We start from the raw sequence: 27,408 nt of genomic DNA, 5'->3' as shown, positions 1-27,408 counted from the left end.
TGGTAATGGGGTGGGAATGAGATGCCAGAAGGGTCCAGCTGGAAATCACATCCCCCCCTCCTGCTGTGGGCTGCAGGGCTGACACCACTCGGCTCCCTCCCCACTCCTCGGAGCGCTCCTGCCGGGCTGCAAGAAGAACAGGCAGGGGTGGGGTGGTCCTGGAGGGGCTTCCCAGGGCCAGGCCCTGCTCCACTGCCCAGCCAGGGACAGGCAGGTTTAGGGCCAATGTGTGCTGGGTTCGCTTTGCTGAGTTTTCCAGATGCTCCTTGACCAAGGTCTCTGTCCAGCCACTGTCTGGTGGTGCTGACCCAGAGCCCACCTGTCTTTTCTACTGAACGCTGTGTGCAGCTGCCATTTAGGGTTTTTTTTAATTATTATTTTTGCTAACTTATTTGGATTCTTTTTTAAATAAAGGCATTCTTGTTTGGACAGCTCGGGGTTTCCTTTACTGTTGTCCTGCCCTGTGTAGGTCTCCTCAGTTCCACAATCCCCAAATCCAGGTTGGAGATCTTCATATCAGTAAATCCAGCTGGATCGCAGCACATTCACTCAGTTAGGAAGTGGATGTGCCACACTTCAGTTAGCCCTACAATGACCAGTGATTTCACTGGTGTTTAACTGGAGTTCAGCCTTGCACCCCAAAAATCTTGAGGGAGCTAGAGATTAATGATATTTTTAATTTGGGGTCTACAAAGGAGGCTCAAAGCCAGCACTGTTTTAAAATCCTGTTTATTGGAACACACATACATCCTTTCCTGACCCGATCCAGGGTTTGGAGTCCATGCAGTACCAGTAGTATGACGAAAGAAATAGGGCATCGATATAAAGGGCTCACTGACTCTTCAAATTAAAAAAATATTTAGTACTGTATTAGGCAAATGATACACCGAAAAGACGCTGTGACTGTAGAGTCTCTCAGATATTGCACTTCCAGACAGCACATGATAAGTATAAGGTCATTCCAGCCATCAATAAATATCACATCAGAAATAGGGGCCACACAAGGCAAACGTGGCATGAGGAGACAAAGAGATCCTACCCTATGGAAGAAATGGGAAGAGTTAAGAGCCTCCTGGATTGACCCCTGGCAGGAGGCAGGAGGGGAGAGCATCTCCTCTGCACCCAGAGGGGAGGGGTGGGCACATCCCGGGGGTGGAGGGGGCTCCCGTTGTCTCCTTGGGCACCCAAGGAGGGTCCCCTCTCCTGTGGGTGCTGGACACCGTCCCCATAAGCCGTGTGGGGCGGTCCCAGGCACAGCCCCCCCGAACAGGGCACCTGACAGCACCAAAATCAGCACCTTGCCCACCCAGCCCTGGGCAGACACCGCCCTCCTCGCCTGACGCAGGGCCCCCTTCATCCCACCCAGCACCAGCCCTGTCACTGCCCCGGCCCCCCCAAGGGCAGCTCCTTGACCAGCTACCCTGGAGGAAGGATTTTCACGAGCCTGAATCTTCCTTGGCTTCAAGTCCTGTGGGCAGCAGCATCCCCGATGCCCAGGGCTTGGGTGAGTGAGTGCAGCCCCGTGGCAGATTGGCAACATGAACCAGGCAGGAGAGAGGTTTCCAAACACTGCAGACACTTTGGGGGTGTCTGTGCTGCTCCCCAGATTGCACCATGCCAGGACAGCATCCGGAGCACATCCATGGCCCAGCCAGCGCAGGAGAAGTGGGGGACAGGCCATGGTGGGAGCCACGGGAGCCGGGGAAAGCAGGGGGTGCATGAGCAGGAGGGACAGATCTTGTCGGTCCACAGCAGTGACAGTCTGTGGGTCAGGGCCGAGGAACAGGCACAGGCTGGGCTCTTGTCCTGGAAGGCAGCCAGCACGTGGCGTACAGACATGGGGATTTGCTGAGGAGCAAAGTGGGAAGGTCCCTGTGAGGATGCTGGCTCAGCTCCACCCCTGCACCCACCAGCCAACAAACCCAGATGGAATCAGCATTGGATCATGGTTGCACAGGGCAACCATGGCCTAGGGCACAGGAGGAGCCTCCCTGAAGTGCTTGACCATCCTTCCCTCACCCAAGTGGGAACAGCATCCTGGGGTCCCCAGTGGAGCCGTCTGCCCAAGAGTGGACAAACCACACGTGGTGGGACGCTGAGCATCCCTCCCCCACCACTGAGGTCTCCCTGGTCCTCCATGGCCACACCCTGGTGAGGGCAGCCCCCTGCCTGGGTGCTGCTGGGGCTCCTGCTCTGCCCTTGGTCCCCAGCACTCACCCAGGGCTTGGCTCCCATCTCTCTGACCCTCAGCACGAGTACGTCCGGACCGTGGACGTCTCCAGCCTTGGGGACCCGGAGGCACTGACTGGAAGGGAACCAAAGAGCAAAGCAATTAGTGACTGCTCCAATTAGCCCCCAACATCCCCAAATCCTGTGTTTATTGAGCAGCAACTGTGCACTGCAGCCACGTGAAGATGAGGGTCAGAGGAAGAGCCATGTTTGGCTCTTGATGCTCCTGAGGCTCCAGGACATTTCGGAAATTGCCACTTGCCATCCCCACTCCTGGGCAGTGAGCACCCTGCTCCCTGTCTGGGTGGGATTCAGTCCCAGGTTTCACTGTCTTCAGCCAGAGGGGAACCGAAGCTTCCAGGGATGGGGTGGAAAAGGTCAAACAGAAGCTTGACCCAAACTGCTGGATGGAAAGCTGGGAGATCTGAGCAAAACTAGAGGCAGGAGAAGAGCTGAATCTGGGGTTTGGAGTTGGAAGGTAAGTGCACAGCTTTTTAATTCTCATTCCCATCCTCATTTCTGAGTCTGATGAAGCCAGCTTTGCTCCAGTGGGGAGCAGCTGCTGCCTTGGGATAGTGGGACCAGGGTGCCTGGTCCAGGGGACAAATCAGATTGATCTGGCTGGAGCTTCTGCCTCCCTACAGCTTTGGAAAGGACCAAGACACCTTGAAGAAAGGAGTTGTCTCTTGGGGGCAGATCGTGGGACAGAAAACAGTACAGCCAGCACCATGGGCAGGGCAGGCAGGGTGTCCCAGCAGGTCCTGCCAGCCCTGGGAGAGCTCAGGCAAATGAAGCCAGTTAATACATCCCTTTGGGGGGTGGTTCCCAAAACCAGAATGGAGAAAACTGGCCCAGACTGGACTCCTGCATCCTGGCAGCCGCTGGGTGACATATCCCACTATATGCCACACTCCTGGCCCCTAATTGGTTCTTGTAGCTCATAACCAAGAACTCACACACAGGTCTGAAGCAATCCTTTCAGAAAAACATTGCCAGCAGGCCACCACTCCAGGGTCATATGGATTGAGCATCTTGGTTGACCAGCAAGTCACTCCCTCTCCCTCTCCCTGTCCTTCTCTTTCTCCTCCTCCCTCTCCCCCCCCATCCCTTTCCTTTCCCCATCCTTCCCCACATTCCCTAAGACTCTGAGCAGGGGTGGGAGAGGGCCCCTGGAGAAGGGCTGACCAACCTTCCGGGGGCATTTTCTTGGCTGGAGCAGCCGGAGGGGGCAGTGGCACGAGGCTGGTGACACGGAAGCCGGCGGGGAGGGTCTCGGCAGAGCCGCTCAGGAGGTTGATGCTGTGCACGTCCCGCGGGCGGAAGCGCTTGCGCCAGGATGGCGTCCGACGGAAAGTTTTGTCATCGCCCTGCAGGGAACAGCGTGTGACAGGCCAGGGTCAGTGCCAGCAGCACCTCCTGGCCCTGTGAGTTAACAAGGGTAGGCCTGTCCTTGGTGACCAGCTCTAGAAAAGTGTGGGATCAAAGGACATAGGACATCTTGTTGGGATCCCATGGCATTGGCTTTATCCTTTCCAGCTCATCTGTCTCTTCTCTACAGGAGCCTGTAGAGAAGGGACAGATCATCTTTGCAGCCTGCCTGCAGAGATGCCTTGGAAACATCAACACAAAAGTCCCAGTAAAGACTTCAAGGGATGCTGGACTCATGGCAGAGGAGCTCCAGCTCTCAGACCTCTTCCTCTGGACTCGCCCCAGCAGCTCCATGTCCTTCTATATTGGAGTCTGGGGCTGGAGGGAGCTCTGCAGGTGGGGTCTCACCTCAGCAGGGTCCAGGGGCAGAATCCCCCCCTGCCCTGCTGCCCACGCTGGGGGATCAGCCCAGCACAGAGGGGTTCTGGGCTGCCAGAGCACGTGGCAGGGGCACATTGAGTTTCTCACCCACCAACACCCCCAAGTCCTTCCCCAGTCACACAGGACATGGAGAGGTTTGGCACTCACATCATCCAGCCTCCGGTCCGTGCCCAAGGCGAGCAGGTTGTTGAACTCCCTCTCCAGCACTTGTCGAGCCTGCAATTAACCAAAAATTATGTTCCCCCATCAATGGGGAATGGGCTTCCAGCCCAAACTTCCATTCTAGGAAAGCCTGAGTGTGACAGAAAGAGCCCCCATGCCATAGGAGAGCTATGCTTTAAAAGGCAGAGCTGGGTTGGTGACACAGGTGTGGTCACACCACAGCCATGTCCCACACTGGCCGCTCTTCTCCAAAATCCCCCAAGGATGCTGCTCCTACCTGGGTGTTCTGAGTGGGGATCTGCAGCACAAGGGCCAGGCTGTTGTGATCAAAGTTTTCATCGAGGGCCAGCAGGGCCCCGTGCACACCACTCTCCACCAGGTTGTTCCCGTACTCGCGCAGCCCGATGGACTGGATCCAGTGAATGACCTGGTCATTGGTCCACACCAACACATCTGCAGGACAGCAAGGGCACGGCTCAGGGCCACCTCACAACACACTTGTGGCTCTGAGGAGCTCTGGGGATGTCCTGAGGCCCTTTCTCTTTGCTCCAGGATGATCCTGGGACTCTCCTTCCCAAGCCAGTAGCAAAACCGGGAGCTCAAGTGCCAAAACCTGCTCAGTTCAATTTACCAAGCTCAAAGCTGAAATAACAGGCAGAAAACAACTGTGAAAATTAATCCTAAGAACCCACGGCTGCTGATGTAATTAGGGGCATTATCAATAATGAGATGCAATCCAAGCAGCAGCCAGATGCACAGGGAATCTCACAACAGTGAAGAGGAAGGGGAGGCTGAGCAAGCTGAGGATGTCCTGAGCAGTGAAATGGGCAGAGAAGATCATGGGATGCTCAGGCTGCATCTTTGCTTTCCCCTCCTCCCTCCTCATGCCGGCCTGGGGCCAGCTGATAAAGGCACTTGGAGCAGCAGGAAGGTGCCTCAGGAGAACAGCACTGGGGGCTCAAAATAATGGGTTAAAAATAAGAGATAAAAGAGAGACCAGCCCTGGATATCTCCTGGGAGGTTTCTGTCCTGTTCTGGAGCTGGATGGGGGGTGCTGACCTTTGATTTCATGCTGGGTCTCCTCTCGCCTCCTCTCGAGCTCTTTGCGGTCGTAGTTGAGCCTCTTGAGGCACATGATGCCGTACTGGAGGCTGGTGCTGCAACAACACGAGGGGACATGAGGGACACAAGGGCTCACCCAGAGCTCCAGGACACCTGGCTGGGAGGCACCTGGGTAGGAACCCCCCTCTCTGTGTGCTCCCACATGCCCAAAGGATGCTTCAGGCCAGGGATGGGTCGGAACAGACAGAACCCAAAGCTGGCCAATGGGGAATGTCCCTCCCTTCCATGGCAATTCCCCACTCCATCAGGTTGAGCCTGTTCCAGCTGCCTGAGAGCTGCCTGAGATCCAAACAATGCTCACAACATGGTTGCCGGAGAGGGAAGGGGGAACCAGCCCATGGGGGCTGCACCAGGCTGAAGGGCTCACCCTTGGAGGTGACCCTGGCAGGCCCATGGGTCAGGGTGGGCAGTGGGAACCCCATGGCAGGGTTGGATCCTAGTGCAGGAGCCATGGCTTGGATGGCACAAGCTTTCTCCCACTCAGATGCTGGCAGACAGCAGTGGAGCACCAGGTGGGATGAACCTGAAGTTTTGCCCATCGTTTGCTTCACAGCCAGGGGAAGGCCTGGTCCTCTGCAATTCTGCAGCAGGGAGTGAGGTGAAGGAGAACTTCTGCCCTCAAGAGCTGCTGTTCACCCCAGCTCAGGGTGGTGAGTCCAGCCTGGGAGAGCGATCCAGGGCTGCCCAAGACAGGGGAGAATCCCTCAAATCCCCCTCTCCTCTGCTCCATGTGCACGCAGGGGAGCTCCAAGGGCCAGGACTCACCGGTGGAAGCTGTCCACCATCTTCAGGTGCACCCTCAGGTCCTTCTTGGTGAGGTGGTCCAGCATGCGCGCGTCCACCAGGCATTCCATGAAGTAGCTGCGGTACTGGGGCAGACCCAGGCTGGGCAGCCACTCATTCCCAATCCACTCATGGTTCATGTCCCCATAGGCCAAGGTCTGCACAGAAGCATATGGAGAAGCTGGGGAGAACCCAGGGCTTGGTGGAGCTGCAGAATCCCAGATCAGTGACAGCCCAGGAGGGTCACTGTCCTGAGCCAGGCCAGAGGAGTCAGCCCTGGGTGATACTGAAGGAGCTGGAGGGAACAGTCCTGTTGGCCATGGTCTGTGACCTACTCATGTGCCCCCAGGAGGCAAAGCATAGCCAAAAGCAATGACAAGTGATAACTGGACTTTATGAGCAGCTGCCTCTGGAAAAAGCACACTCATTGAAAGACAAAACAACTGAGAAACAGGTTCCAGTACATTCCCAACTCATTTTTAAGAATCTCTACTTTAAGAATCTCTATTTTATGACTTTGAAACAACAAAAAAAAAGTCAGTTTTGGGAAAAAAAAACACCCATTCAACTTCTACTGCAAACTGATTTTGGGTCCAAAAATGAATTAAAATCCATCAGAAGGAAAGTAAAACATTTGAGAGGGATAAAACCAGAAGAGATGGATCCAAGCAGGACTCTTTCCTCCCACCTTTTTGGTTCATAAAAATCACCTGTATGGACTTGGGGCTACAAAATAGGTGAAAAGCAAGTGTGCAGCTTGAATCCTGCATGCATGCAGGGTGGTCACACATGTGGGGGTTCTTAATACAGGCTCTGGATCTCACAGAGGTCCCAGGAAAAGCCACAGCCTGGAGCAGAGAAGGGCCCAGGAGGACATCCTGTACCTGAGAGATGGCCCAGAGGAGCAGCCACGGGGTGTAGGTAAACATCAATGCCCCACACATCCCCTGGGATGTCCAGGTCCCCCCTGACCACCCCATGCACCGCCCACGGACAGGAGTGACCCGGGGACCTCACCTGTGCCCAGCTGCCTTCCTCTGTGTCCTAAGTGTGACACACGCAGCATGACAACAGAAAGGACAGTGCAGTCAGTACCTGCTGGCCCTGCACAGGAACAGGGCCTGCCATGCACACTGAGACCCCTCAGCCCAGAGGGACACGGGGACAGAGCTCACTCTTATGCCTTGGGGACCTCAGCCTTGTCCCCAGGGTGCTGGGACACCCCGACCCTGCTGAGCCTGCTTCCCACCCCTCCTCTAACCAAGAATACAGGGTGGAGGAGGAGGAGGAGGAGGAGGAGGAGGAGGAGGAGGAGGAGGAGGAGGAGGAGGAGGAGGAGGAGGAGGAGGAGGAGGAGGAGGAGGAGGAGGAGGAGGAGGAGATGAAGATGAAGCTTGGGCTGGAGATGGCACCGACCCTGGGGCTTGTTCATCTTTCCTGGGAAACATAGAGTTCTTAGGTCCCCCCAGGTCAGATGGATGAAAGAGAATTAAGCTTCAGTACATCTGTCATGATCCACAGGGGGCTGCCCAAGCCAATTTGCTGATTTTGTAGCTATTTCCTCCATTGCCAACTTATGCTGGTTTTCCCCAGAAAAGAGCTCACAAAACCTGCCAAGGGACAGTGGCACATCCCTGCTACTCAACAAAAGCTTCAAGAAAATGCCTATTTCAGAGAACCCCAAACTTGTTTGGATTGGAAGGGCTCATCCTATTCCACCCCTGCCATGGGCAGGGACACGTTCCACTATCCCAGGGTGTGCCAACCTGGCCTTGGACACACAGTTCCCACCCAAATCTGAAATGCTGCCCTGCTCTGAGACACAGACAGGGGGTGATCAGGTTGCAGGGAAGGGAGTGTGGCTCCATCTCTCCAAAGGAGCCAGAGCTTTTGGGAGCATGGACACATCCCTGCAAGGGACCCCAAGCTGTCAGCCAGTGGCAGGGACACATGGTGGGGACAATATTTGGGTATGCTGAGGTCAGTGGGGGATTAGACCATGACTTGGGTGCAAAATGGCTCGGGGATCTTATGTGTCTTGAGGTCACTCCTGGGTTTTGTCTTTAATTCCCAAACAGCCAGGCTGCTCTGGAAACCCAGAGATATTCCACAAGGGAAAAAAAATCTGATGGGGTTTTAGAAATTGTTGGGACATAAAAGGTTGAAAGAGGGTTTCTAAAGAGCTGCAGGGTGCTGTCCAAGAGCTGACATGTGAGGGATCCCCTTCCCTCTGGGTTAACACACCTGGAGCTGTTTAGACCCTGACACCCCGGGGGCTCCCCCCAGCACCCTGGGGCTGCCCAGCCTCACCGTCTTGGTGGAAGTTGCCATGTTCTCCATCTCCTCATGGGTCACCCAGACATTTCCAGAGGACTGCAGGGAAGAGAGAAGAGGGGTCAGAGCAAACCACCACAGAAATGTGGCCTCAGTTCACAACCACCATGGAGTCATGGAATCACAGAATTATTAAGGCTGAAATATAATCAAGTCCAACCCCCAAGCCAGCAGCACCACCGTGTTCAGCACTAAACCACGTCCTCAAGTGCCACATCCACTCATTTTTTGAACACTTCCAGGGATGGTGACCCCACTATTGCCCTGGGCAGTTGTGCCAGGGCCTGATCAGCCCTTCAGGGGAGAGATTTTCCCCAGTATCCAACCTGAACCTCCCCTGGCACAGTTTGAGGCCATTTCCTCTCCTCCTGTCCCTGTTCCCTGGGAGGAGAGCCCAGATCCCCCCAAGCTGCCCCCTCCTGTCAGGAGTTGTGCAGAGCCAGAAGGGCCCCCCTGAGCCTCCTTTTCTCCAGGCTGAGCCCCTTTCCCAGCTCCCTCAGCCCCTCCTGATGCTCCAGCCCCTTCCCAGCTCTGTTCCCTTCCCTGGACATGTTCCAGCCCCTCCAGGTCGCTGTGGTCAAGCGCCCAGAAGTCCCCCAGGATTCCAGGTGTGACCCCAGCAGTGCCAGGCACAGGGATGGGGACTGCCCTGGGCCTGCTGCCACCACAGCGCTGGCACAGCCCAGGTGCCCTTGGCCTTTCTGCCCACCTGAGCACACCTGGACTCATGTCCAGCCTCTGTCTGCACCAACCGTGCTGGAACCAAGCCTGGCTCAGGCTGGTGGAGGATCAGACCACCATGTGCTGGAGCTGTCCCCGGGACACCCCACATCCTTGCAGCTCAACCTGGTGACACCCCAATGCCCAAGGGGACCCTGGGCTGTCTATGCAGACACAGGGAGCAGACCAAGGACCTTCATTCATCTCCCTTTCCACTTCAGTGTGATGCTCAGGGAGCCTGCAGGCCTATCCCCACCAGCTGTGACCCCAGACACAGCCATCTGAGGGGGCATAGCAGCCTTCCTTCTGCCAGCTGCAAGTCTACAGATGTGTCTTGGCATTACTTGGCCACCATTAACCCCTCAAGGCCTCTGGGAACCAGGAAAAGACAAAATCCCTCCATCCCACCAAGGGCAGGGATCTGCAGTTGCTCTGAGTTGCCCCAGGAATTTCAGATGGAAAAGTCTTGTGTTGAAATGATTGGGAAAGAGGCTTGTGCAACCAAGCTGGCCCTGAACATCAGGAATGTTTGTATTTCTGCTCTTTGGATGGAGTTTTAGCCTCTCCAGGGCAGCCAGGCCTTGAGTTCTTCTCTTTGCAGGATTGGCCTCCTGCTGAGAACCCCATGTGAGTGGCAGGAGCCTTGAAACTGGAAAGAGCTTCATGCTTCCAGCTGGGAATCCCCATTTGTGCTGGGGGATGAGCGTTTGACCAGTCCATGAGGGGACATCACCCCTCCATGCCATGTTTGCCACAGTGGTCCCAAGGGAAAGGAGGGCAAGTGTGCTGTTACATTTTAGTTAAATGGTTTGCTCTGTCTCACCCCTTGAAAATGTAAGGTTTATTGCAAGCCTGTGATCCTCCCCTGCAGTATCATGGATCTGTAATCCCACTGGCCCAAGGCTTATTCCATGCCCACTTTGAATCTTCCTGTTAAACTGTGGGAGGCAGACCAGGCTCTCTCTTGGCCCTTTTCCCCTCCCTCCCCCTTCCCCCCTTCTCCCTCAGAAACCATGCTGCTCCCGGGGGTGGGACCCCCAATAAACCCTCATCTAATCAGCACCCTCAGGAGCTGTGTGGAGTCTCCTTGCCTGCCTGCTGCTACCAGAGAACACACAGCTTAGGGGGGACTCCCTAGGGACCACAAACAAACAGCAACAGGCAGGGAGGGCAAGGAGGGCAGGGAGGGCAGGGAGCACGCTGTGCAGCCCATGGAGGGCAGGGAGGGCAGGGAGAGCAGGGAGGGCAGGGAGGGCAGGGAGGGCAGGGAGCACGCTGTGCAGCCCATGGAGGGCAGGGAGGGCAGGGAGGGCAGGGAGCACGCTGTGCAGCCCATGGAGGGCAGGGAGGGCAGGGAGGGCAGGGAGCACGCTGTGCAGCCCATGGAGGGCAGGGAGGGCAGGGAGGGCAGGGAGCACGCTGTGCAGCCCATGGAGGGCAGGGAGGGCAGGGAGAGCAGGGAGGGCAGGGAGGGCAAGGAGGGCAGGGAGGGCAGGGAGGGCAGGGAGGGCAGGGAGGGCAAGGAGGGCAGGGAGGGCAGGGAGGGCAGGGAGGGCAAGGAGGGCAGGGAGGGCAGGGAGCACGCTGTGCAGCCCATGGAGGGCAGGGAGGGCAGGGAGCACGCTGTGCAGCCCATGGAGGGCAGGGAGGGCAGGGAGCACACTGTGCAGCCCATGGAGGGCAGGGAGGGCAGGGAGCACGCTGTGCAGCCCATGGAGGGCAGGGAGCACTCACCGTGCGGGACGTGGGCGGTGCCGAGGGGCTGGTCAGGGACACCATCTCCTGGATGGCCAGGCGCAGCTTGAGGCGGTGCAGGGCGTTGCTGATGCCGATCTCGCGCTGGATCTCGGTGTCCGACAGGGCCGACATGATGGCCCCGCTCTTGACGTTGGCCCGGCATGCGGCCACGTACCAGGCTGGCATCCCCACCCAGAGCTGGGGACAGGGACAGCAGTGACTGCCTGGCACTGCCACCCTGGCTCCCATGGCCACCCTCTCTAAGCCCAGGATCAAAGCTGAACATCCACATGGGGATTCTTGGCTTGGTTGTACCTTGCAGAGGTGGCCTGTGGGAGGCCCAGCACCCCTGTGCCTGATGGGGACAGCACAGGGAGAGAGCACCCACGGAGCTTTTCATAAAATCATTAAGGTTAGAAAAGCCCTCTAAGATCAGTTCCAACCATTCCCCCAGCATTGGTACGTTCACCATTAGCCATGTCCCACGTGCCACATCCACACATCTTTCGAACACTTCCAGGGATGCTGACCCCACCACTGCCCTGGGCAGTTGTGCCAGGGCCCAACCATCCTTTCACTGAAGACCTTTTTCCCAATATCCAACCTGAGCTTCGCCTGGCCCAGCCTGAGGCCATTTCCTCTCCTCCTGTCCCTGTTCCCTGGGAGCAGAGCCTGACCCCCCCGGCTGTCCCCTCCTGTCAGGAGTTGTGCAGAGCCACAAGGTCCCCCCTGAGCCTCCTTCTCTCCAGGCTGAGGCCCCCGCTCCTCAGCCACTCCTCCTCAGACTTGTGCTCAAACCCAAAGCTCTACTCAAATGACAATTCCACAGGCCCTGGGAGGGACGCAGGGATCTCCTCTGCTCTCCCAGGATTTGCAGGCCCCAGCTGTGCACATGGACCGAGCGTGGTGGGACATTGTGGCACACACAGACCTGTGGGGACAGCATGGGGACACTCCATGGGCACGCACCTCCAGCCAGGACACAACAGTGGGGCCATCCCAGTGGGCAAAGGGCAATCCTTTCCTCCGAGCCTCCTCCAGGAGTTCATGCCTGGCAGGAACAGAAGCAGAAGAGTGATTTACGAGGGACTTGTGGGGAAGGGAGAGTTCTTTGAAGGGAACACACCCCGAGCAGCAGGAATACAAAGCTGTGAAGGAAGTAACAAAGCCCAAGGGAGGGTGAAGATGAGATTTCCCAGCAATTCCTAGTCCTGTGCCATGGTTTCCCAGTAGATCAGTTTCTTGCTGGGGTAGGGAAGGAAGTTTACTCACTTCTTCCGTAGGCGCCGATCCTTCTCAGCCTGAGCCCCCAGCTTGCCCAGTCCCAGGGGGTCCTGGATGCCCCCCTCCACGTCAGTCAGCACCACTGTTGGGCAAGCAAGACACCCTCAGGTCAGTGTGATGTCCCTGGGTCAGTGTGACCTCCCACAGGCCCAGTGTGGGCATTGTCACCATCCCTATGCCAGGGGGACACACAGTGTCCCTTTGCAACCCACCCCCATGGCCCCCCAGCACCCTCAAGAAGCTCAAGCAGACCCCCTCCTGCCATTCCTCCTATTTCCAAATCCCAGAATCCCAAAATCACAGAACAGTCCCTTCTGGAAGGGACCCAGAAAGATCAGGGAGTCCAGCAATGCTCAACATGGAAGTAGTAAAGGATTTGGGAGTGGAAAAGCAGCTCCTAGCAAAGGGCTCTGCAAAATCCATGGGGTGGGGAAGTAGATCTGGAGACATTAAAGATGATATACAGGGACAGGAGGCCACTGTCCACACCCCAGCTCTGACAGAGCATTAAGGTGACACCATGCTTAGGCCAGAAAGGCCAAGGGGAGAAAACACAAAGCTCCAACTTCCCTGAAGCTGCCATGGCCTCAGCATCCCCACACCAGCAGGGGTGTCCCTGCCCCTCCCTGTCACCCCAACAGCACCCCAATGGCAGACAGAGCCAGAGGGTGAGGAGGGCCTGGCACAGACAGGGACAGGGCTGCTCACGGACCCTGCCCTGTGGACCCTTCTCTGCTCAGCTGGTTAAAACGACCCTTCTCCTTCTTCCCAAACAGGCGCCCGATGGAGGATTTGATCCCCTTCCTCTTGGAGCCCTTGTGCAAGGAGTCCTGGCTGCTGCTGGGATTGCTAGCCTGGTCCTCCAGTGAGCTGGGGATGGAAGAGGGACAGGAAGAGCAAAACCTTTAGGTTATTCTTGAGCAGGGCACGTGGCAAACCTCAGCCCACCCCTCCCACGTATGCCCCAGGTGTATCCTCAAACCAACAGAGATGCCAAGGGTCTCCACATACCTCCTGCCATCCTCCTGACTCAGAGCAGGGTGGCCCAGCTTCTCCAGCCGCAGTGTCCTGGGTGAGGAGGGCGGGGATGTCTCACACTTGATGGTGGTTTTGTCCTCCCGGCTCTCATCCCGAGCTGCAGGTGACTGAACAAGTGGAGAGGCTATGAGGGTGGGAGGCCAGACCCCAGCTCCATCCTTGCCCTGCTGCCTGCCTCTCTCTTGCTCCATGGAGGCATGGCCAAAAGAGCCACCAGAGCCCTGCTGGGGCTTTGCCACGCTCCAGGAATGGCCTGAATGAGAGCTCTGGCAATGGTTCCAGATGCCCAAGCGGATGGGGAGGATGTGGCAGAATGGCTGAGATCCTGGGAATGGGGGGTGAGAGGATGCAGCCCCATGGTCCAGGTCAGGGTGTGGGGACAGAAGCTGCTGGCCCTCATCAGAGGGCTCTGAGGAGCACAGATGGGAATGTCCCAAGGACACCCTGTTGCCAGAGGGGACACAACATTTGAGGACCCAGTGGCTTTCTGAACCTCCCCATGTCCTGCCAGACCCCCCAGGCTGCCAGTGGGAACATGTCCAAGCACCTTTCGGGATCCCCATGATCCTCCTGCTGAATCCCTGGGGTCCCCAGCTCCATCCCGCGCCTGCTGCACCCTGACCTGGTGTGGACAAAGCCAGGAGCAGGCTGGAAAAAGGGCTTGGACAAAAACCAACGGGATGGGAGCCACTCACTAGCAGTTTCCTCCGGTGCTTCCTCAAGTCGCTGGGCTGATTGCAAGGGGGAAAGCGAGAGAGACACAGAAAGGGGGGCAGTTAATGGAGCACCCCCCCAGAGCAGTCCCGGGGCCAGGCTGCCAGCCTGGAGACAGAAACACGGGCACCCCATTGTCCCACACCCCCCCCCAGGCCCATGTGGACACCGGGCATCACTCCCACCTCACGGCCCCTCCCAGCTCCTCACCAACGTCATGATCCCCATGCGGTCCAGGTCCTGCGCCGCGCTGCGGGAGCTCAGCTTGGGTGTGGAGCGGCCGCTGAGCGGGGGGGACGAGCTGGCCAGAGACAGGGCTGTCAGCGAGGTGGGGATGGAGGCCCTCTTGCACAGCTGGGTGAGGTTCAGGCCCTCCATGCTGCCGCTCGTGACCCGCGTCTCCAGCTCCTCTGCACGGAGCTCCGTGGACTCCTTCTCCTCCTGGATCATCCTGAGGGAGCAGCAGCGCTCAGGGCTCCTGGCTCCCCACCTCCCCAGGGACACAGGACCTCTATCCTGGGGAAATGCACCTTGGTACTGTGCCTCAAGCCCCAGTCTCCCAGAATGGCAACAAGATCCATCAGGATCCATAAAAACCAGAGCTGAGACACACCCTGATTCCTTTTAATATCCATGGAGGATATGAAATACGATTGTTTGAAATAATGACACTCTGAGCCAGCACTGGTGCAGCTGAGAGACAGGGAGACTTGGCAGGAAGGACCAATCCCTGTGGCTGGATGTCTTGGAGCTACTTCCCTGGCTGAAGACACATCAAGGCCCCAGTTTTAGGCCAGCAGAGCCTCCTGACTATTTGTTGTCCCCCTGGAGCCATTTCTGCACAAGGCAGTGGTGGGTTTTGGCCATGGTCATACCTGATCTCTTCATTGATGGCATCCAGCTGCTCCTGAAGCATCATGGCCAATGTCTGGGCGTCTGAGTGCCCACCAGGAGAGAGCACATCCATGGAGCTGAACAGCGTCTCACGGTCATCCTCGTCCACATCAGAGATGTCGGGGTCGCTGTCGAAGGCGTGAGGCCCCGCGGCCAGGACCCCACCTGCCTGGGCCTGGTCCCAGTCCTGGGGGAACAAGGGCCACAGTCCTACACAGCATTCCCATGTCTCCAAAAGCCAGACTGGTGATCTCCATGCAGGAGTTCTATCTCAATGTGACCTGAACGGGAAACCCTTCCGATGTTCCCCCATCAAAGCACCAGGAGAAGGAAACTGCCCCAAGTCTCCAGATGTGACCCTAATCCCAGGATGCAGGGCAGGAGCAGACCCTCACTCTGGGGTGCACAGGCTTTACCTTGGCTGGCTCCTCTCTCCGGGCACTGAATCGTCCCTTCTGTGCCCGGGGCAGCCCCGGAGCTGCTCCGAAGGGCTCGGCCGGGCCGTGGACCACAGCTCCCAGCGGGAAGCGCAGGTCAGTGGCACTGCCCATGTGGGACCTGGGAAGAAAGAGTCCAGTGGGGGACATTGCTCTGTGCAGGACACCCTCACCCTCAGGCTGCTCCCCTTGCAGCCCAGGCTTCTTGGGAAGAGGAGGAGGAGCAGGAGGAGGAGGAGGAGAACACTGCAGGATGCCCATGCCAGTGATGTTTGCCTGCTTGGCATGAAAGGATGCAAAACCAGGCTCTGGAAAAAGGTGCCCCATTCCCCCACAGGGGACCTGGAAATGCACTCACAGAATCTCTCACAGAATCATTGAATCACACAATATCCTGAGCAGGAAGGGACCTACAACAATCAAGTCCAGCTCCTGTCCCTGCACAGACACCCCAACAATCCCACCCTGTGCATCCCTGGCAGCGCTGCCCAAACACTCCTGGAGCCCTGGCAGCCTCGGGGCTGTGGCCATTCCCTGGGGAGCCTGGGCAGTGCCAGCACCCTCTGGGGGAAGAACCTTCCCTGATACCCAGCCTGACCCTGCCCTGACACAGCTCCAGCTGCTCCCTGGGTCCTGTCCCTGCTCACAGAGAGCAGAGATTGGAGCTGCCTCTTCTGAGGAATCTGCAGCCTCTGATGATCTCTGACTTCTGGAGACTCCCAACTTTCCCAGACTGCCAGAAGTTCAGCCCTGGGCCCTCCCCTGCTGCTCCCTCCCCCTTCTCTGTGCACCCATCAGGGCATCCAGCCAGTTCTGCCCCAAAGCCCCTGCACTGGGGGCTGCTGTGGAGCCAGGGCTGAACAGGGCCCTCCTGCCCCTCCCTCTCCAGAGCAGCTGGAATGTCCCAACACGCTTGTGTCTTCTCCATCTCCATGTACCCAGCAGGAGCCAGCCAGGGAGCTCTTGTCCTTTTCATGTTTATTCCAACATTTTCATGAGAAAACACCCTGATGAGGGTCAGTCTCTTCTCCCAGGCAGTGAGTGACAGGATGAGGGGAAATGGCCTCAAGGGAAGGTTCCGGTTGGATATCGGGAAAAATTTCTTAATGGAAAGGCTGGTCAGGCCCCAGCACAGGCTGCCCAGGGAGGGCAGTGGTGGAATTCCCACCCCTGGAAGTGTTCAAAAAATGGTAGATGAGGCACTTTGTGGTGTGATTTAGTGGAAATGCTAGTATTTGGGTGAAGGTTGGACTTGATGACCTTGGAGGACTCTTCCAACCTCAATGATTCCGTGATTGCAGTGAATAAAATTCCACCTGAAACATCTTCCAGGTGTGAGGACATGAGCATTGTTGGGACCTTCCAGCAAGAACCAGCTGGGACTTCTTCACCCTCCTCCTCCTCCTTGCCAGGGCTGGTGCCTGGGACCAGGCCCTGGTGAGTCCCATACCAGGCAGAGCAAGGCAGCAGCTTGACAGGAGGGCACTTGGAGCCACTTGTGGTGCTCATTCCGTGTCTTCACTTTGCCCAGTTGCTCCTCTTGGCCCTGAAGACCCAACCATGGAGCTGAGCCAGGCACATTCCTGGGCACAGGGTGATTACTCCCCACATACAGTGCCACTGGAGACTCGAGGTTTGTTTAATTTATGGTGAATTTAAGATGACAAAAGCAGCAGCCCCAGGCAGATGGTGGTTCTCCATCATGGTGGGCCTGGTTTGCAGGCCTGGATACAGAATCAGGTCAGGCCTGGAGGTCAGGCAGATACAGGCCTGAAGACAAAATCAGCACCATGAGCAGCATGGCTGGAGCCTGGTGTGTCAGACAAAGGCACAAGCCAAGTTCCAGGGATTTCAGAGCTGCTGACAAGCTGCTGCCCAGCTAAAACCAGATAAAAACACCTTAGACAAAAGCTGACATTTCAGCTGGGGGATCATTCTGCAACTCACGATTTCTGCTGATTTTTCACCTGAGAAATATAAAAAAATCACCAAATTGCCCATCCTGCTCTTACAGACCCATGCAAGGAGGTCCCACACATGCTCCAGACTCTGCTCCAGCACCCAGCTCTCCTTCATCCTCACAGGCTCTTCCTCACCCTCCCCATTTTTTCTCTCCATGACAGACACAGGGTCTCCAGGCCTTCTCTCCTTTCTGCTGACAGACCCATGGCTGGTTACATCAGCTCCTCCCCATCTTTTCCAGCCTTGCCAAGAGGGAAATTTTCTTCACTGGTTGCTCCCACTGACTCCTTGCTGCCTTGAACCCACGCTGGAAGTGCTCAGGGCAGGGTGTGGCATCCCAGGTGGGGCTGTTGTGCTGTCACCCTCCTTTACCACCTCCATTTTCCTGGAGCAGCTCTGGGTATCCTGGTCAGTGCTGGAGGCTGAGACCTGATGGACTCACCTCTGCTCCTGGTGCCCTGGGCTGGGATGTCCCCATATCCCAGCTGACTTTAAATGAAAGGGTGTGGGAGGACCATAGCATTGGAGAAAGAGGGGCCTCATTCTCCTTTGCCTGCAACAGCTCCAAAGCAACTCCTCCTTCTGCCCCAGCCCATCCCCTGTACTCCACAGGGGAAACGTCCTCTAGTGAATATCCAGCTTTCAGAGCAAAATAAGTCCTAAGCCACTTGTGCAGAAAAACAAGAGCAAATTTGGGGCCATTCAGTTGGGCTGGGCTATTCTCAAGAGTCCATGTCCCACCCTAGGACAGATCCATGGTGGGACAGCACAGCTGGAGCTGACCCTGCCGTGAGGACCCTGCAGCCCAGCACTGGAGCTTGGGGGCACCAGAAACACCCAGTGCCAGCACCACTTTGGGGCCCCCAAAGCCAACTGCCCCCAAAGCCAGGGGTGCAGGGGTTTGCCCTGGCACTTACCTAGTGTGCACACTCTCCACAAATGTCCCACTCCTGGTCTTGAGCTGATCCACCTCCAGCCTCAGCTTGTCGATCTCGTCAGACAAACGCCGCTGTTTGGGGGGATGAGACAGGCAGGGCTTGGGTTTGCTCTGGAGAGCTGCCAGGTTTGGGGCAATCCACATCCTTGGCTATTGCCATGCTTACATTCCCTTTACAGATCCCTACCCCAGGTTTAAAGCATCTTGGGCACATCAGCAGAGAAACAGCTCATGCAGGCAGGGGGAATGAGGGTGCTGCAGAGGGAGGATCAGGACAGACAGGCACAGGTGCTCAAGGAATGCTGCTTCGGGAGATGAAGGAAAACAGGTCCCACTTGGATGCTCTGGCTCTTCTCCAGACTGCATGTGTGTGTGCTCCCTTGGCAAGGGACTGGCAGTGAGGGACCCCCCAGCCAAACTTGCTGCTGGCCCTGTCCCTCCTGCTCCCAGTCCCATCCCCATGGGGAAGCTGTGCCTGCACCCAGTGCTGGGAGATGCCAGGGGGAGGCTGCAGATGGACAGGGAGGGAGGGGAGAAGGGATCTCCCAGGCACAGCAGGATCCAGTCTGGGGGACAAACAGGCTGAGCCAGGGTGGGCAAAGTGCCAGCAGTGTCACATGAGTCCCCGAGCTCTGCCCTGCCCAGACCTGAGCAGCCACGGCTGGGAAGCACAAGGAATAAGCACACATGCTCCCTGCAGGCAAGGGGAAAAGTAGCCCCCTGATTCCCAAACCATGCATGAGACATGCAGCACATCCCAAAAGCTCCCATTGCTCCAAAAAGCCACGTCCCTCCAGCTCTCTAGCAAGGCCACTGGGGGTTCATGCAGATGCTACTGAAATGCCTCATCTGAGAGCAGGGTGTGAACACTGCGGGGTCCCTGCAAGCTGGGCACGGGGCAGAGCACCCCCAGTCTGGGGAAGCCTCAGGGGCCAGGGGTTGGGGCTGCCTGAGCCCCCCTCCAGGCATGGGTGAAGCCAGCCTGGCCTCAGCACTGCACCAGTGGGCTCAGGGATGGATGAGTGTGACAGGAACACGGATGGCAGGGAACTGACCCGGGGCTCTCTGGGGAGGGGGTGGCAGCTTCCATCCAGCCACTGCGTGGGTGAGTGTGTGGCCTCCTGCTGCTGGGTGCTCTGCTCCCCACAAACTGGGGCATTTTAGGAGAAGCAATTGCCCCTAACTGGGGGTTGGGAGTGAGGCAATGCCATCACTGGGTCAGGTCCCTGCAGCCACATTTACCTTGTCATGCTGGTGTTCCTCTATCTGCTTTTGGGTATTTTCCAGCTCTTGTAACAATGTATTCTTTAAGAAAAACCAAAAATAAAATAAAAGGAAACAAAAACAGGAAAGAAAAAGAGAGACCATTTAGGAAATGGCCATGTGGCCTCCCCAGAATGGCCAGTGTAGAATTCCTGTGTAGTGAACACCTGGAAAAGGCTCCCTGGGCTATTCCTCACCTGCCTGTGCACAGCTCTCCTCTGCAAAGCTCCTGCCTCTCAAGCAGGGTGGCCACAGCTCAACTCCTGCCCCACTCTGGGACTGAGCATGGCCATGGAGGGTGATGAGGGACTTGGTGGACAGGGCTTGAAGATTAGGAAATATGTCTGAGAGAAGAACCACTCCTCAAGCAGCTAGATCAAAGGAAAAAATGTCCCTTACATCTAAGCTAGGGAGTAGGCAGGGGGGAAAGGAGATGTGCTTATAGAGTCACAGAATCATGGGATTGTTAAGATTGGAAAAGCCCTTTAAGATTGAGCCCAACCATTCCCCTCAGCACTGCTGTGTTCATAGCTAAACCATGACCCCAAGTGTCACATCCATGTTTTTGGAACAGGGATGGTGACTCCACCACTGTCCTGGGCAGTCTATTCCAGTGCTATAATTATTTCCTTGATTTTTTTTTTTCCTAATATCTGTCTAAATCTCCCCGGGAGAGTTTATAACTGCCTGAACCAGTGCTCATTTTTGGTAAGTGCTGGCAGCCAAACAGGATCATTTTTGTGCATGGAATTCCTGGATGAACTCTCAGGGTGGGCAAGTGCTGGCACCAGACTGGGGAGCAGGCAATGCCCTTCAAAACGTGTCACCACTCTGGTCCCTGTTGCTTGCACGGGTGGGATTTGTACTCATCCCTGCAGGGTGGGTCCTGCTCTTTATCCAGAGAAATCTGCTGAATAACTGGACATGCTGGCATAGCCACATTTGGTTGAGGACAGGAGGAGCAGAGCAATGGGGTGGGGGAACAGAGCCAGCCCGGGGGGCATCAGCTGGGGGATCACCTGTGTGCTCCAACTTGCTGAAGGCAGGAACCCTGAGAGAGCTGAATCACCAAGGCCTGACCTCTCACTGGCACTCTGGCTGGATGCTTGCTTGGAGCCAGCTGCTCCCAGTTAATTCCATTCACACTGAGGCAGCCACAGCTCCAGCCAGCTCCTCCCAGGAAACCCAGTTCCCCGGCAGTCAGGTGGGAGATGTTCATGGACACTGCCCTGGCTTGGAGAAGGGAAATCAGTCTGCACCTGGGGGCAGGAAAGTTTTAAGGCAGCACGTGGAGGGATGGGCACTGGGACAGGATGAACACTGCAATTTTTCCTGCAAAATGCAGTTGGGATTTGCTCTGACAGCTGGGCACAGGTGGCATCAGGGCTGCACTAGCAGAGACAGGGAGGTGAGGGAAAGGAGCAGGACAAATCCTGCTGCTGTGGGAGCTGGGAGGTGGTGGGGAGGGGGTCTCCCTGAGTGAGGTGACCAGAGCATTTCCCTGCGCTCCACCAGCCCCAGCACAGCCATGTCTTGCATGTTACCATTTCTCCAGCCCTGCACAGGCACTTCCAGCCCTGGGCCGTGGCTGGATGAGGCACAGAGGGACTGCAGACCCCTCAATCCCCCGAGGAGCCCTGCCCCAGGCAGTACCTTTTCCTCCAAGGCTGCCATCCTCTCCTTGAGGTGCAGCTGCAGCCGCTCGTTGCTCTCGCTCAGCAGCCGATCCACGGTGTCCGAGAGCCGCTTGTTGTGCTCCTCGTTCATCTTCTCCCTCTGCCGTGCCTGGGACAGACACAGTGACACCTGTGTCACATCCACAGGGGCTCAGTGCCCTCCTGCCTTCCTGTGCCTGCTGCAGTGTCAGAGCTGGCCCACCAGGCCCAGCATCTGGGGACAAATCCTGGTTGGACCCTCTGTGCTGGCCCTGCTACTCGGTGCCACCTCCCAGCCAGAGATGAACAGGAGAGAAAAGGATTTAAGGAGACCATGCCTGCCTGCCCCTCAAGAAAGCTTCTCCTGTGTGTCTGCCAGGAATACCCACACTGGGGGCACCTTCCAGACCCCAATGGATATGGAAACTCTGGATTTTCAAATATCTGTCTTAAGGCAAAACATCTGGGGGCTTCCCCAGGGCCACATCTGTAATGTCACCCAGGTGACCTGAGAAATGGGCATCACAGCCTCCTGCATGGACAGCCCAGTCCCAGCTGAGGAGCGCAGAAGCTGAAGAATGGACTGTGCAGCCCAGGGCACAGCAGCTCAGCTTCCCTGCCCTTTTCATTCTGCTGATCCAGGCTCAGGGGAAGAGCTGCTGAAGCCTCTCCTTCCACCCTTTGGGGTTCCAGCTTTCCCCAGGGAGTGATGCTGAGAGAGGAGTGGGTGTGGAATATTAACAGCAAGTCTTGGATGCCTGGGAGATGGGAAATCACAGCAGAGAGTGCCATGAGCTCCTGTGTGGCTCAAGTTTAAGTGATCCCAGATGGGAAAGGATTAACCAGGCTGTTCTCCCAAGCTGCTCCCAAACTGCAATCCAGGTGTGCCCAGGCACCCAGGCAAGGATCAGGACTTACCCTGGCCAGCTCCTGGTTCTTTTCCTCCAGCTGAGTCTCCAGCTGCCTGAGGTGCTCCTCGATGCTCCCGTGCCTCTCTTCTGCCTGGGAAAAGCAGAGCAGCCTTCTCGGATGATGCTCCCCAAAGCCATGAGGGCCCTGCTGCATTCTGGTGTCCATCTCTGCATGTGAGTCCTTCCTGGGATGCAGGGCTCTCTCCCACTGCCTGCATCCCTGCCAGGGCTCCCTGTGAGCCCAAACCAGCCCTGCTGGCACAGTGACAGGAACTGGAGGTGCTCTGTGAGGACCTAAACACCATTCCAGAACCCAGGAAGGGCAGGGATGGCCCCATCCATTCCTCCCTGCAGGCCTGCACCCGCCACAATCCAGCTTGGTGCTTCCTCTTTCTCCTCATCTTAGAGTGGTCTCACCCAAGCCAAAGGGCATCCACACTGACAGGGCCATCCCTGCCTTGGAGAAAGGGGCTGAGGGAAGGGAGCAAACCCCTCACGTGCAGGATAAATTGAGGTGTCCTTTAAAGGCAGTGCCTTGTCCCTGCAAGGGGGGGACAGCAGGGGACAGAGAGGCCACAGCTGGGAAGCAGAGTGGGATGCCTTGGGCTGCCAGGGGCTCCATTGCTGCAGGGGGCGGCCAGACCCAGCTCATCCCCCGGTCCCAGCGCTGCCCTCCCTCTCTGACCCCTGTCCTCCCTCTCCGATCCCTGTCCTCCCTCTCTGACCCCTGTCCTCCCTCTCTGACCCCTGTCCTCCCTCTCCGATCCCTGTCCTCCCTCTCTGACCCCTGTCCTCCCTCTCTGACCCCTGTCCTCCCTCTCCGACCCCTGTCCTCCCTCTCTGACCCCTGTCCTCCCTCTCCGACCCCTGTCCTCCCTCTCTGACCCCTGTCCTCCCTCTCCGACCCCTGTCCTCCCTCTCAGATCCCTGTCCTCCCTCTCAGATCCCTGCCCTCCCTCTCTGATCCCTGTCCTCCCTCTCCGACCCCTGTCCTCCCTCTCCGACCCCTGTCCTCCCTCTCTGATCCCTGCCCTCCCTCTCCAACCCCTGTCCTCCCTCTCTGATCCCTGCCCTCCCTCTCCAACCCCTGTCCTCCCTCTCAGATCCCTGTCCTCCCTCTCTGATCCCTGCCCTCCCTCTCTGACCCCTGTCCTCCCTCTCAGATCCCTGCCCTCCCTCTCCGATCCCTGTCCTCCCTCTCAGATCCCTGTCCTCCCTCTCCAATCCCTGCCCTTCCTCTCTGACCCCTGCCCTCCCTCTCAGATCCCTTTCCTCCCTTTCCCTCCTGTCTCTGCCTTCCCCTGCAGCTCCAGTCCAGCCCCTCCAGCCCGGCCCCAGCCCTGCCACTTGCCTTGGTGAGCGCAGCAATGCGCTGGGCCAGCTCGGCTTCCACCTCGGGCAGCGTCTCTGCCTTTCTCATTGTCTGCTGCAGCTTCTGCTCGGCCAGCTCCAGCAGCTCCTGCAGGTGCCGCGCCTTCTCCTCGCACTGTGGGACAGCAGGGTGTCTGCCACCCCGGCATGGCCAACCCCCAGCACCCCTCCTGCCCCAGCCCCCGGGCAAGGGGACACTCAGGGCCCAGGGTCAGTACCTGGCGGTGCAGGGACTCCTTATTGGCCAACTCATTCTCCAATTTGTCGTTGAGGTCATGGATGGAGGTGGCCTCTCGCTGGGCTGCCAGGTACCGTTTCTCCAGCGTGGTGATCCTCTCCTCCATGTCCTCCTTCTGTGCCAGGGCCTGGGGAAGTGATGGGGCTGTCACATCCTGCTCTGTGACAGCGCAAGGCCATCTAGGTCCTTCAAGCCTGGGACACCCTGAGTCCCCTTGACACGGGGATGAGGGACAGCAGAATGGGACAGTGATAAAGGGAGAGTCAAACAATCACAGGAAAACCCTCTAGAGAGGACACAGGTCACTGCACCAGGTGTGCTGCACACCTGAGAACCTGTCTGTAACCTCAGGGAAGTCCTGCTGATGGACTTGGGGACAATTTCCCAAAGGCAGTGGCCTCTTTTGGAGAACACCCTGCACACAACAGGAGTTCCAATCCCCTCCCAGCCCAGTGGAAGCAGCTGTGAGGTCTCTGCCCTAGGCTGGGCAGAGCAAGGGGACAGGGAAGTTCCAATCCCCTCCCAGCCCAGTGGAAGCAGCTGTGAGGTCTCTGCCCTAGGCTGGGCAGTGCAAGGGGACAGGGACTCACCTCTCGGAGGTCTCTCTGGTACTTGCTGCTCATCTCCTCAGATTTGATCAGATCCTTCCTGGCAGTGCCCAGATCCTCCTCCAGCTCGGCCACACTGGCAGCCAAGGCAGAGATTCGTTCCTTGGCCTGGACTACTTCAAAATTCTGCTTCTCCAGGAGCTCCTGCAGCTCCACCACCCGCCCGGCCTCGTCGTCTGGGTGGACAGAGCCATTGGAGAGACGCTGCAAGGCACCAGAGGGAGGAGGATATTGGGATGCTCCAAAGCTCCCAGGCTGTGGCATTGCCTGCAGCTACTCAAAGTGGGAATGTGGCCCTGCAGGGACTCAGTGAAGGGGTGGAAGTGGAGACAGGGGGCTCTGGGACCTCCATCAACAGCCTCCACAAGCCAGGGATGGGGCTGCTTACAGGAATGATGGAATAGGGGTGGCTGAGGGCTTACCAGAGCATCTGGTGGAAGATGTCCCTGCCCATGGTGGGGGTTGGAACAAGATAGCCTTTAAGGTCTCTTCCCATACAAACCATTCTGTGACCTCTGGGAAGTAGAACCCCCTGGAGCACCCAAGCACAAATTCAGTGCACCCCACTCAGAAATGGCCTGTATCCACCAGGAAGGGCATTTCCCACGGGACTGGACCCAGAGGAGAGGGAAAACGGTTTTCAGCAACCTGGAGCCAGCACCAAGGAGATGGGAGAAATGACAGCCTCACTGAGCAGGGTCAGAGCAGGGCTTTGCTGGGCTCTCACCTTCCATGGAAGTTTGGCTGCTGGTTCCTTGGGCTCCCTCTCCTCGCGCTCGCCCGCCGCAGGCTCCCGGGCAGAGCCTTGCTGCAGAGCTGCCACCTGCATGGGAACAGGGACTCAGCACCGGGGACAGCAGGAGCTGAGGCCAGTCCTGCTGCAGCCAGGGCTGCACCAGCTCCCTGCCAGAGTCCTGCTCGTGGCTGGGGGGACCAGAGGGAGCAGGTGAGGAACAGCCCTGAGTTGGCACAGCTGGGGTCACAACTGGAATCCTGGGGCAGCTATGGGCCTCCCAGTTCAGGAAGGACATTGAGGGGCTGGAGCATGTTTAGGGAAGGGAATAGAACTGGGGAAGGGACTGGAGCACCAAGAGTGGTTGAGAGAGCTGGAGGGGCTCAGCCTGGAGAAAAGGAGGCTCAGGGGGTCCTCCTGGCTCTGCACAACTCCCTGACAGAGGGGGCAGCCAGGGTGGGGGGCAGTCAGGCTCTGCTCCCAGGGAACAAAGGGACAGGACAAGAAGAAATGGCCTCAAGCTATGCCAGGGGAGGGTCAGGTTGGACATCAGGAAAAAGCCTTTCCCTGAAAGGGTGGTCAGGCCCTGGCACAACTACCCAGGGCAGTGATGGAGTCACCATCACTGGAAGTGTTCAAAAAACAAGTGGATGTGAAACTTCACAATATTGTTCAGTGGGCATGGGGGTGTTTGGTCAAAGGTTGGAGACTTTTCCAGCTTTAATGATTCCATGATTCTAAGAGAGAGGAAGTCAGAAGTGCTGGGAAGGCTCAGTACTGAGGGAGGTTTTCCTGGTGAGCCCAGGGCTCCCTCCCAGCTCATTTCACTGGTTTACAGCCAGACAGATTCTGAACCCAGTGCAGCAGGAGAAGGGGGTAAACACTGGCCCTGTGTCCTGCTCTGATAGAGGAGGGTGGGGAATGGTCCCTGAAAGGAGAGGGGCCTGGGAGCCTGGGAAATACCATGAGACTTATCCTGGGAGCTGGAAAGAGAAGCAAAATTTGGCCAGCAGAGGCTGTAGAATGGCTCCTTCCTTTTGGGACTAGTGGCTGGGCACAAACTCCAGGAAGGAAAACAGAGTTCATGTCTCTTCAAGAACACTTTATCCCTGGAAGTGTCCAAGGCCAGGTTGGACAGAGCTTGGGGTAACCTGGGATAATGGAAGGCATACCTGCCCATGGCAGGGGGTGGAATGAGATGAGCTCTAAGGTTCCTTCCCACCCAAATGAGTCTGGGATTCTGAGATGACCACGGCTGGAGGTTGGGGACAGTGAACAGGACAACCCCAGACTCCAGCAGGGAAGAAGATGGGGGATGCAAGATGAGGTGCTTGTAACAGCGTGGTTTGGGTCTCTGCCAAATCAGGGCAAATCCCACGTCACCCTCAGCCCCCTGGAATGATTCAGATTCAGACTGTTTTTGTCAGTGACATGAATTCCAAACAGCAAACAACAGGGAAATGTCACCTGTGAGACAAATAGTTCTCAGAATCTTTACAGGGTTTCCTTAAACACAGACAAACCTTCAAGTAAACAGCAATTTTAGAACAAAAGCCTTACAAAGAACCTGACCAAATGCAAATACCACATGAACTGCCCAAGGTAATGGGGAGCATTCCCAGCCCAGCAGGTGCCCAGGTACCCCTTACCTGCCGATGGGCATCCACAAGCTGCTCCTCCAAGGTGGCCACGCGCTCCAAGGCTGCTCGCAGGCGTTCCCTCACCTGCAGGTGAGTGAAACAATGGGAAAGTCTGTTATTTATCCAGGATGAGGGTATCCAGGATTTAGGCATGCTCCCAGGCTTGTTTGTTAGGCTGACAGCCAGGCTCAGGTGGATTCACAGGTTCAGGATCATCCAGGCCATCACAGGGGGTTTAACTGTGTTGGAGAAAACAGGCTGGGTCAATTCTTGGAGATCTATGGCCAGAACAGCCTGGAGAGGTCTCCTAGCAGAGGAAGGAGATGCTTGAGGTGAATCAATGAGGAGAACCAACGAAGACTGACCCAGGGTGTCAAATGCCACCACCCCAAGAGTGACCTGGGAGGGTTCCCTGTCCCCAACAGCCTCAAACCCAGAGGATATGCTGGGCAGCCCTAGCAGCTCCTCACTGCAGCTTTGGGATAGCCAAACCTTAACAACACAAAGTGGCAGAGAGGGAATGGAGGGGTGGGAGAAGGAACTCTGAGCAGGAGAGGTCCCAGCAGCTTTCCCACCTTTTCATCCAGTGCCTTGTGATGCTCAAAGAGTGACTTGAGTGCCTTGAGCACCTCGACCTCACTGGACACCCCAGAAGGTGACTGGGCCTGCCGCTTGACCACGGTCATCCTGAGGGAGCGCTCATGCCGTGACACCAGGCACTCCAGGTGCTCCAGCAGGAGCTGCAGGGGGACGACAGAGGGGCTGTCACTGCCAGGATGGGCCCAGCAGCCCCTGGGCTCCCACAGTCCCAGGGCTGAGGGCCTCCC

At 57.2% G+C, this 27,408-nt stretch overlaps 1 protein-coding gene across 3 annotated transcripts in view; it reads right to left on the bottom strand.

The window, feature by feature from the left end:
• Positions 1 to 713: 713 nt before the first annotated feature.
• Positions 714 to 27,408, bottom strand: part of PPFIA4 (PPFI scaffold protein A4) — a 61,192-nt gene continuing 34,497 nt past the window's right edge. Inside the window, exons 4-31 of one of the 3 annotated variants that reach the window (XM_054648636.2) lie at positions 27,157 to 27,321; positions 26,591 to 26,665; positions 24,936 to 25,031; positions 24,191 to 24,412; positions 23,581 to 23,727; positions 23,339 to 23,477; positions 21,999 to 22,078; positions 21,079 to 21,210; positions 19,405 to 19,467; positions 18,143 to 18,234; positions 15,243 to 15,384; positions 14,808 to 15,013; positions 14,143 to 14,383; positions 13,914 to 13,949; positions 13,192 to 13,325; positions 12,893 to 13,050; positions 12,169 to 12,262; positions 11,866 to 11,947; positions 10,894 to 11,094; positions 8,416 to 8,478; positions 7,123 to 7,149; positions 6,088 to 6,263; positions 5,260 to 5,357; positions 4,478 to 4,653; positions 4,186 to 4,254; positions 3,419 to 3,596; positions 2,218 to 2,305; positions 714 to 1,848 (exon numbers count right to left, since the gene is read on the bottom strand). In XM_054648636.2, the coding sequence (XP_054504611.1) occupies positions 2,247 to 2,305; positions 3,419 to 3,596; positions 4,186 to 4,254; positions 4,478 to 4,653; positions 5,260 to 5,357; positions 6,088 to 6,263; positions 7,123 to 7,149; positions 8,416 to 8,478; positions 10,894 to 11,094; positions 11,866 to 11,947; positions 12,169 to 12,262; positions 12,893 to 13,050; positions 13,192 to 13,325; positions 13,914 to 13,949; positions 14,143 to 14,383; positions 14,808 to 15,013; positions 15,243 to 15,384; positions 18,143 to 18,234; positions 19,405 to 19,467; positions 21,079 to 21,210; positions 21,999 to 22,078; positions 23,339 to 23,477; positions 23,581 to 23,727; positions 24,191 to 24,412; positions 24,936 to 25,031; positions 26,591 to 26,665; positions 27,157 to 27,321 (3,351 nt within the window). In that variant the 3' untranslated portion in view covers positions 714 to 1,848; positions 2,218 to 2,246. The remainder of the gene's footprint in view (positions 1,849 to 2,217; positions 2,306 to 3,418; positions 3,597 to 4,185; positions 4,255 to 4,477; positions 4,654 to 5,259; positions 5,358 to 6,087; positions 6,264 to 7,122; positions 7,150 to 8,415; positions 8,479 to 10,893; positions 11,095 to 11,865; positions 11,948 to 12,168; positions 12,263 to 12,892; positions 13,051 to 13,191; positions 13,326 to 13,913; positions 13,950 to 14,142; positions 14,384 to 14,807; positions 15,014 to 15,242; positions 15,385 to 18,142; positions 18,235 to 19,404; positions 19,468 to 21,078; positions 21,211 to 21,998; positions 22,079 to 23,338; positions 23,478 to 23,580; positions 23,728 to 24,190; positions 24,413 to 24,935; positions 25,032 to 26,590; positions 26,666 to 27,156; positions 27,322 to 27,408) is intronic. The other 2 variants (XM_077190699.1, XM_077190702.1) reach the window with 2 other exon arrangements.

Source organism: Agelaius phoeniceus, chromosome 25 (assembly GCF_051311805.1).
Source record: "Agelaius phoeniceus isolate bAgePho1 chromosome 25, bAgePho1.hap1, whole genome shotgun sequence".
In the NCBI taxonomy this organism is placed as follows: domain Eukaryota; kingdom Metazoa; phylum Chordata; class Aves; order Passeriformes; family Icteridae; genus Agelaius; species Agelaius phoeniceus.
Note: the sequence above shows the minus strand (reverse complement) of the source record. Positions and strands in the feature narration are given on the sequence as shown.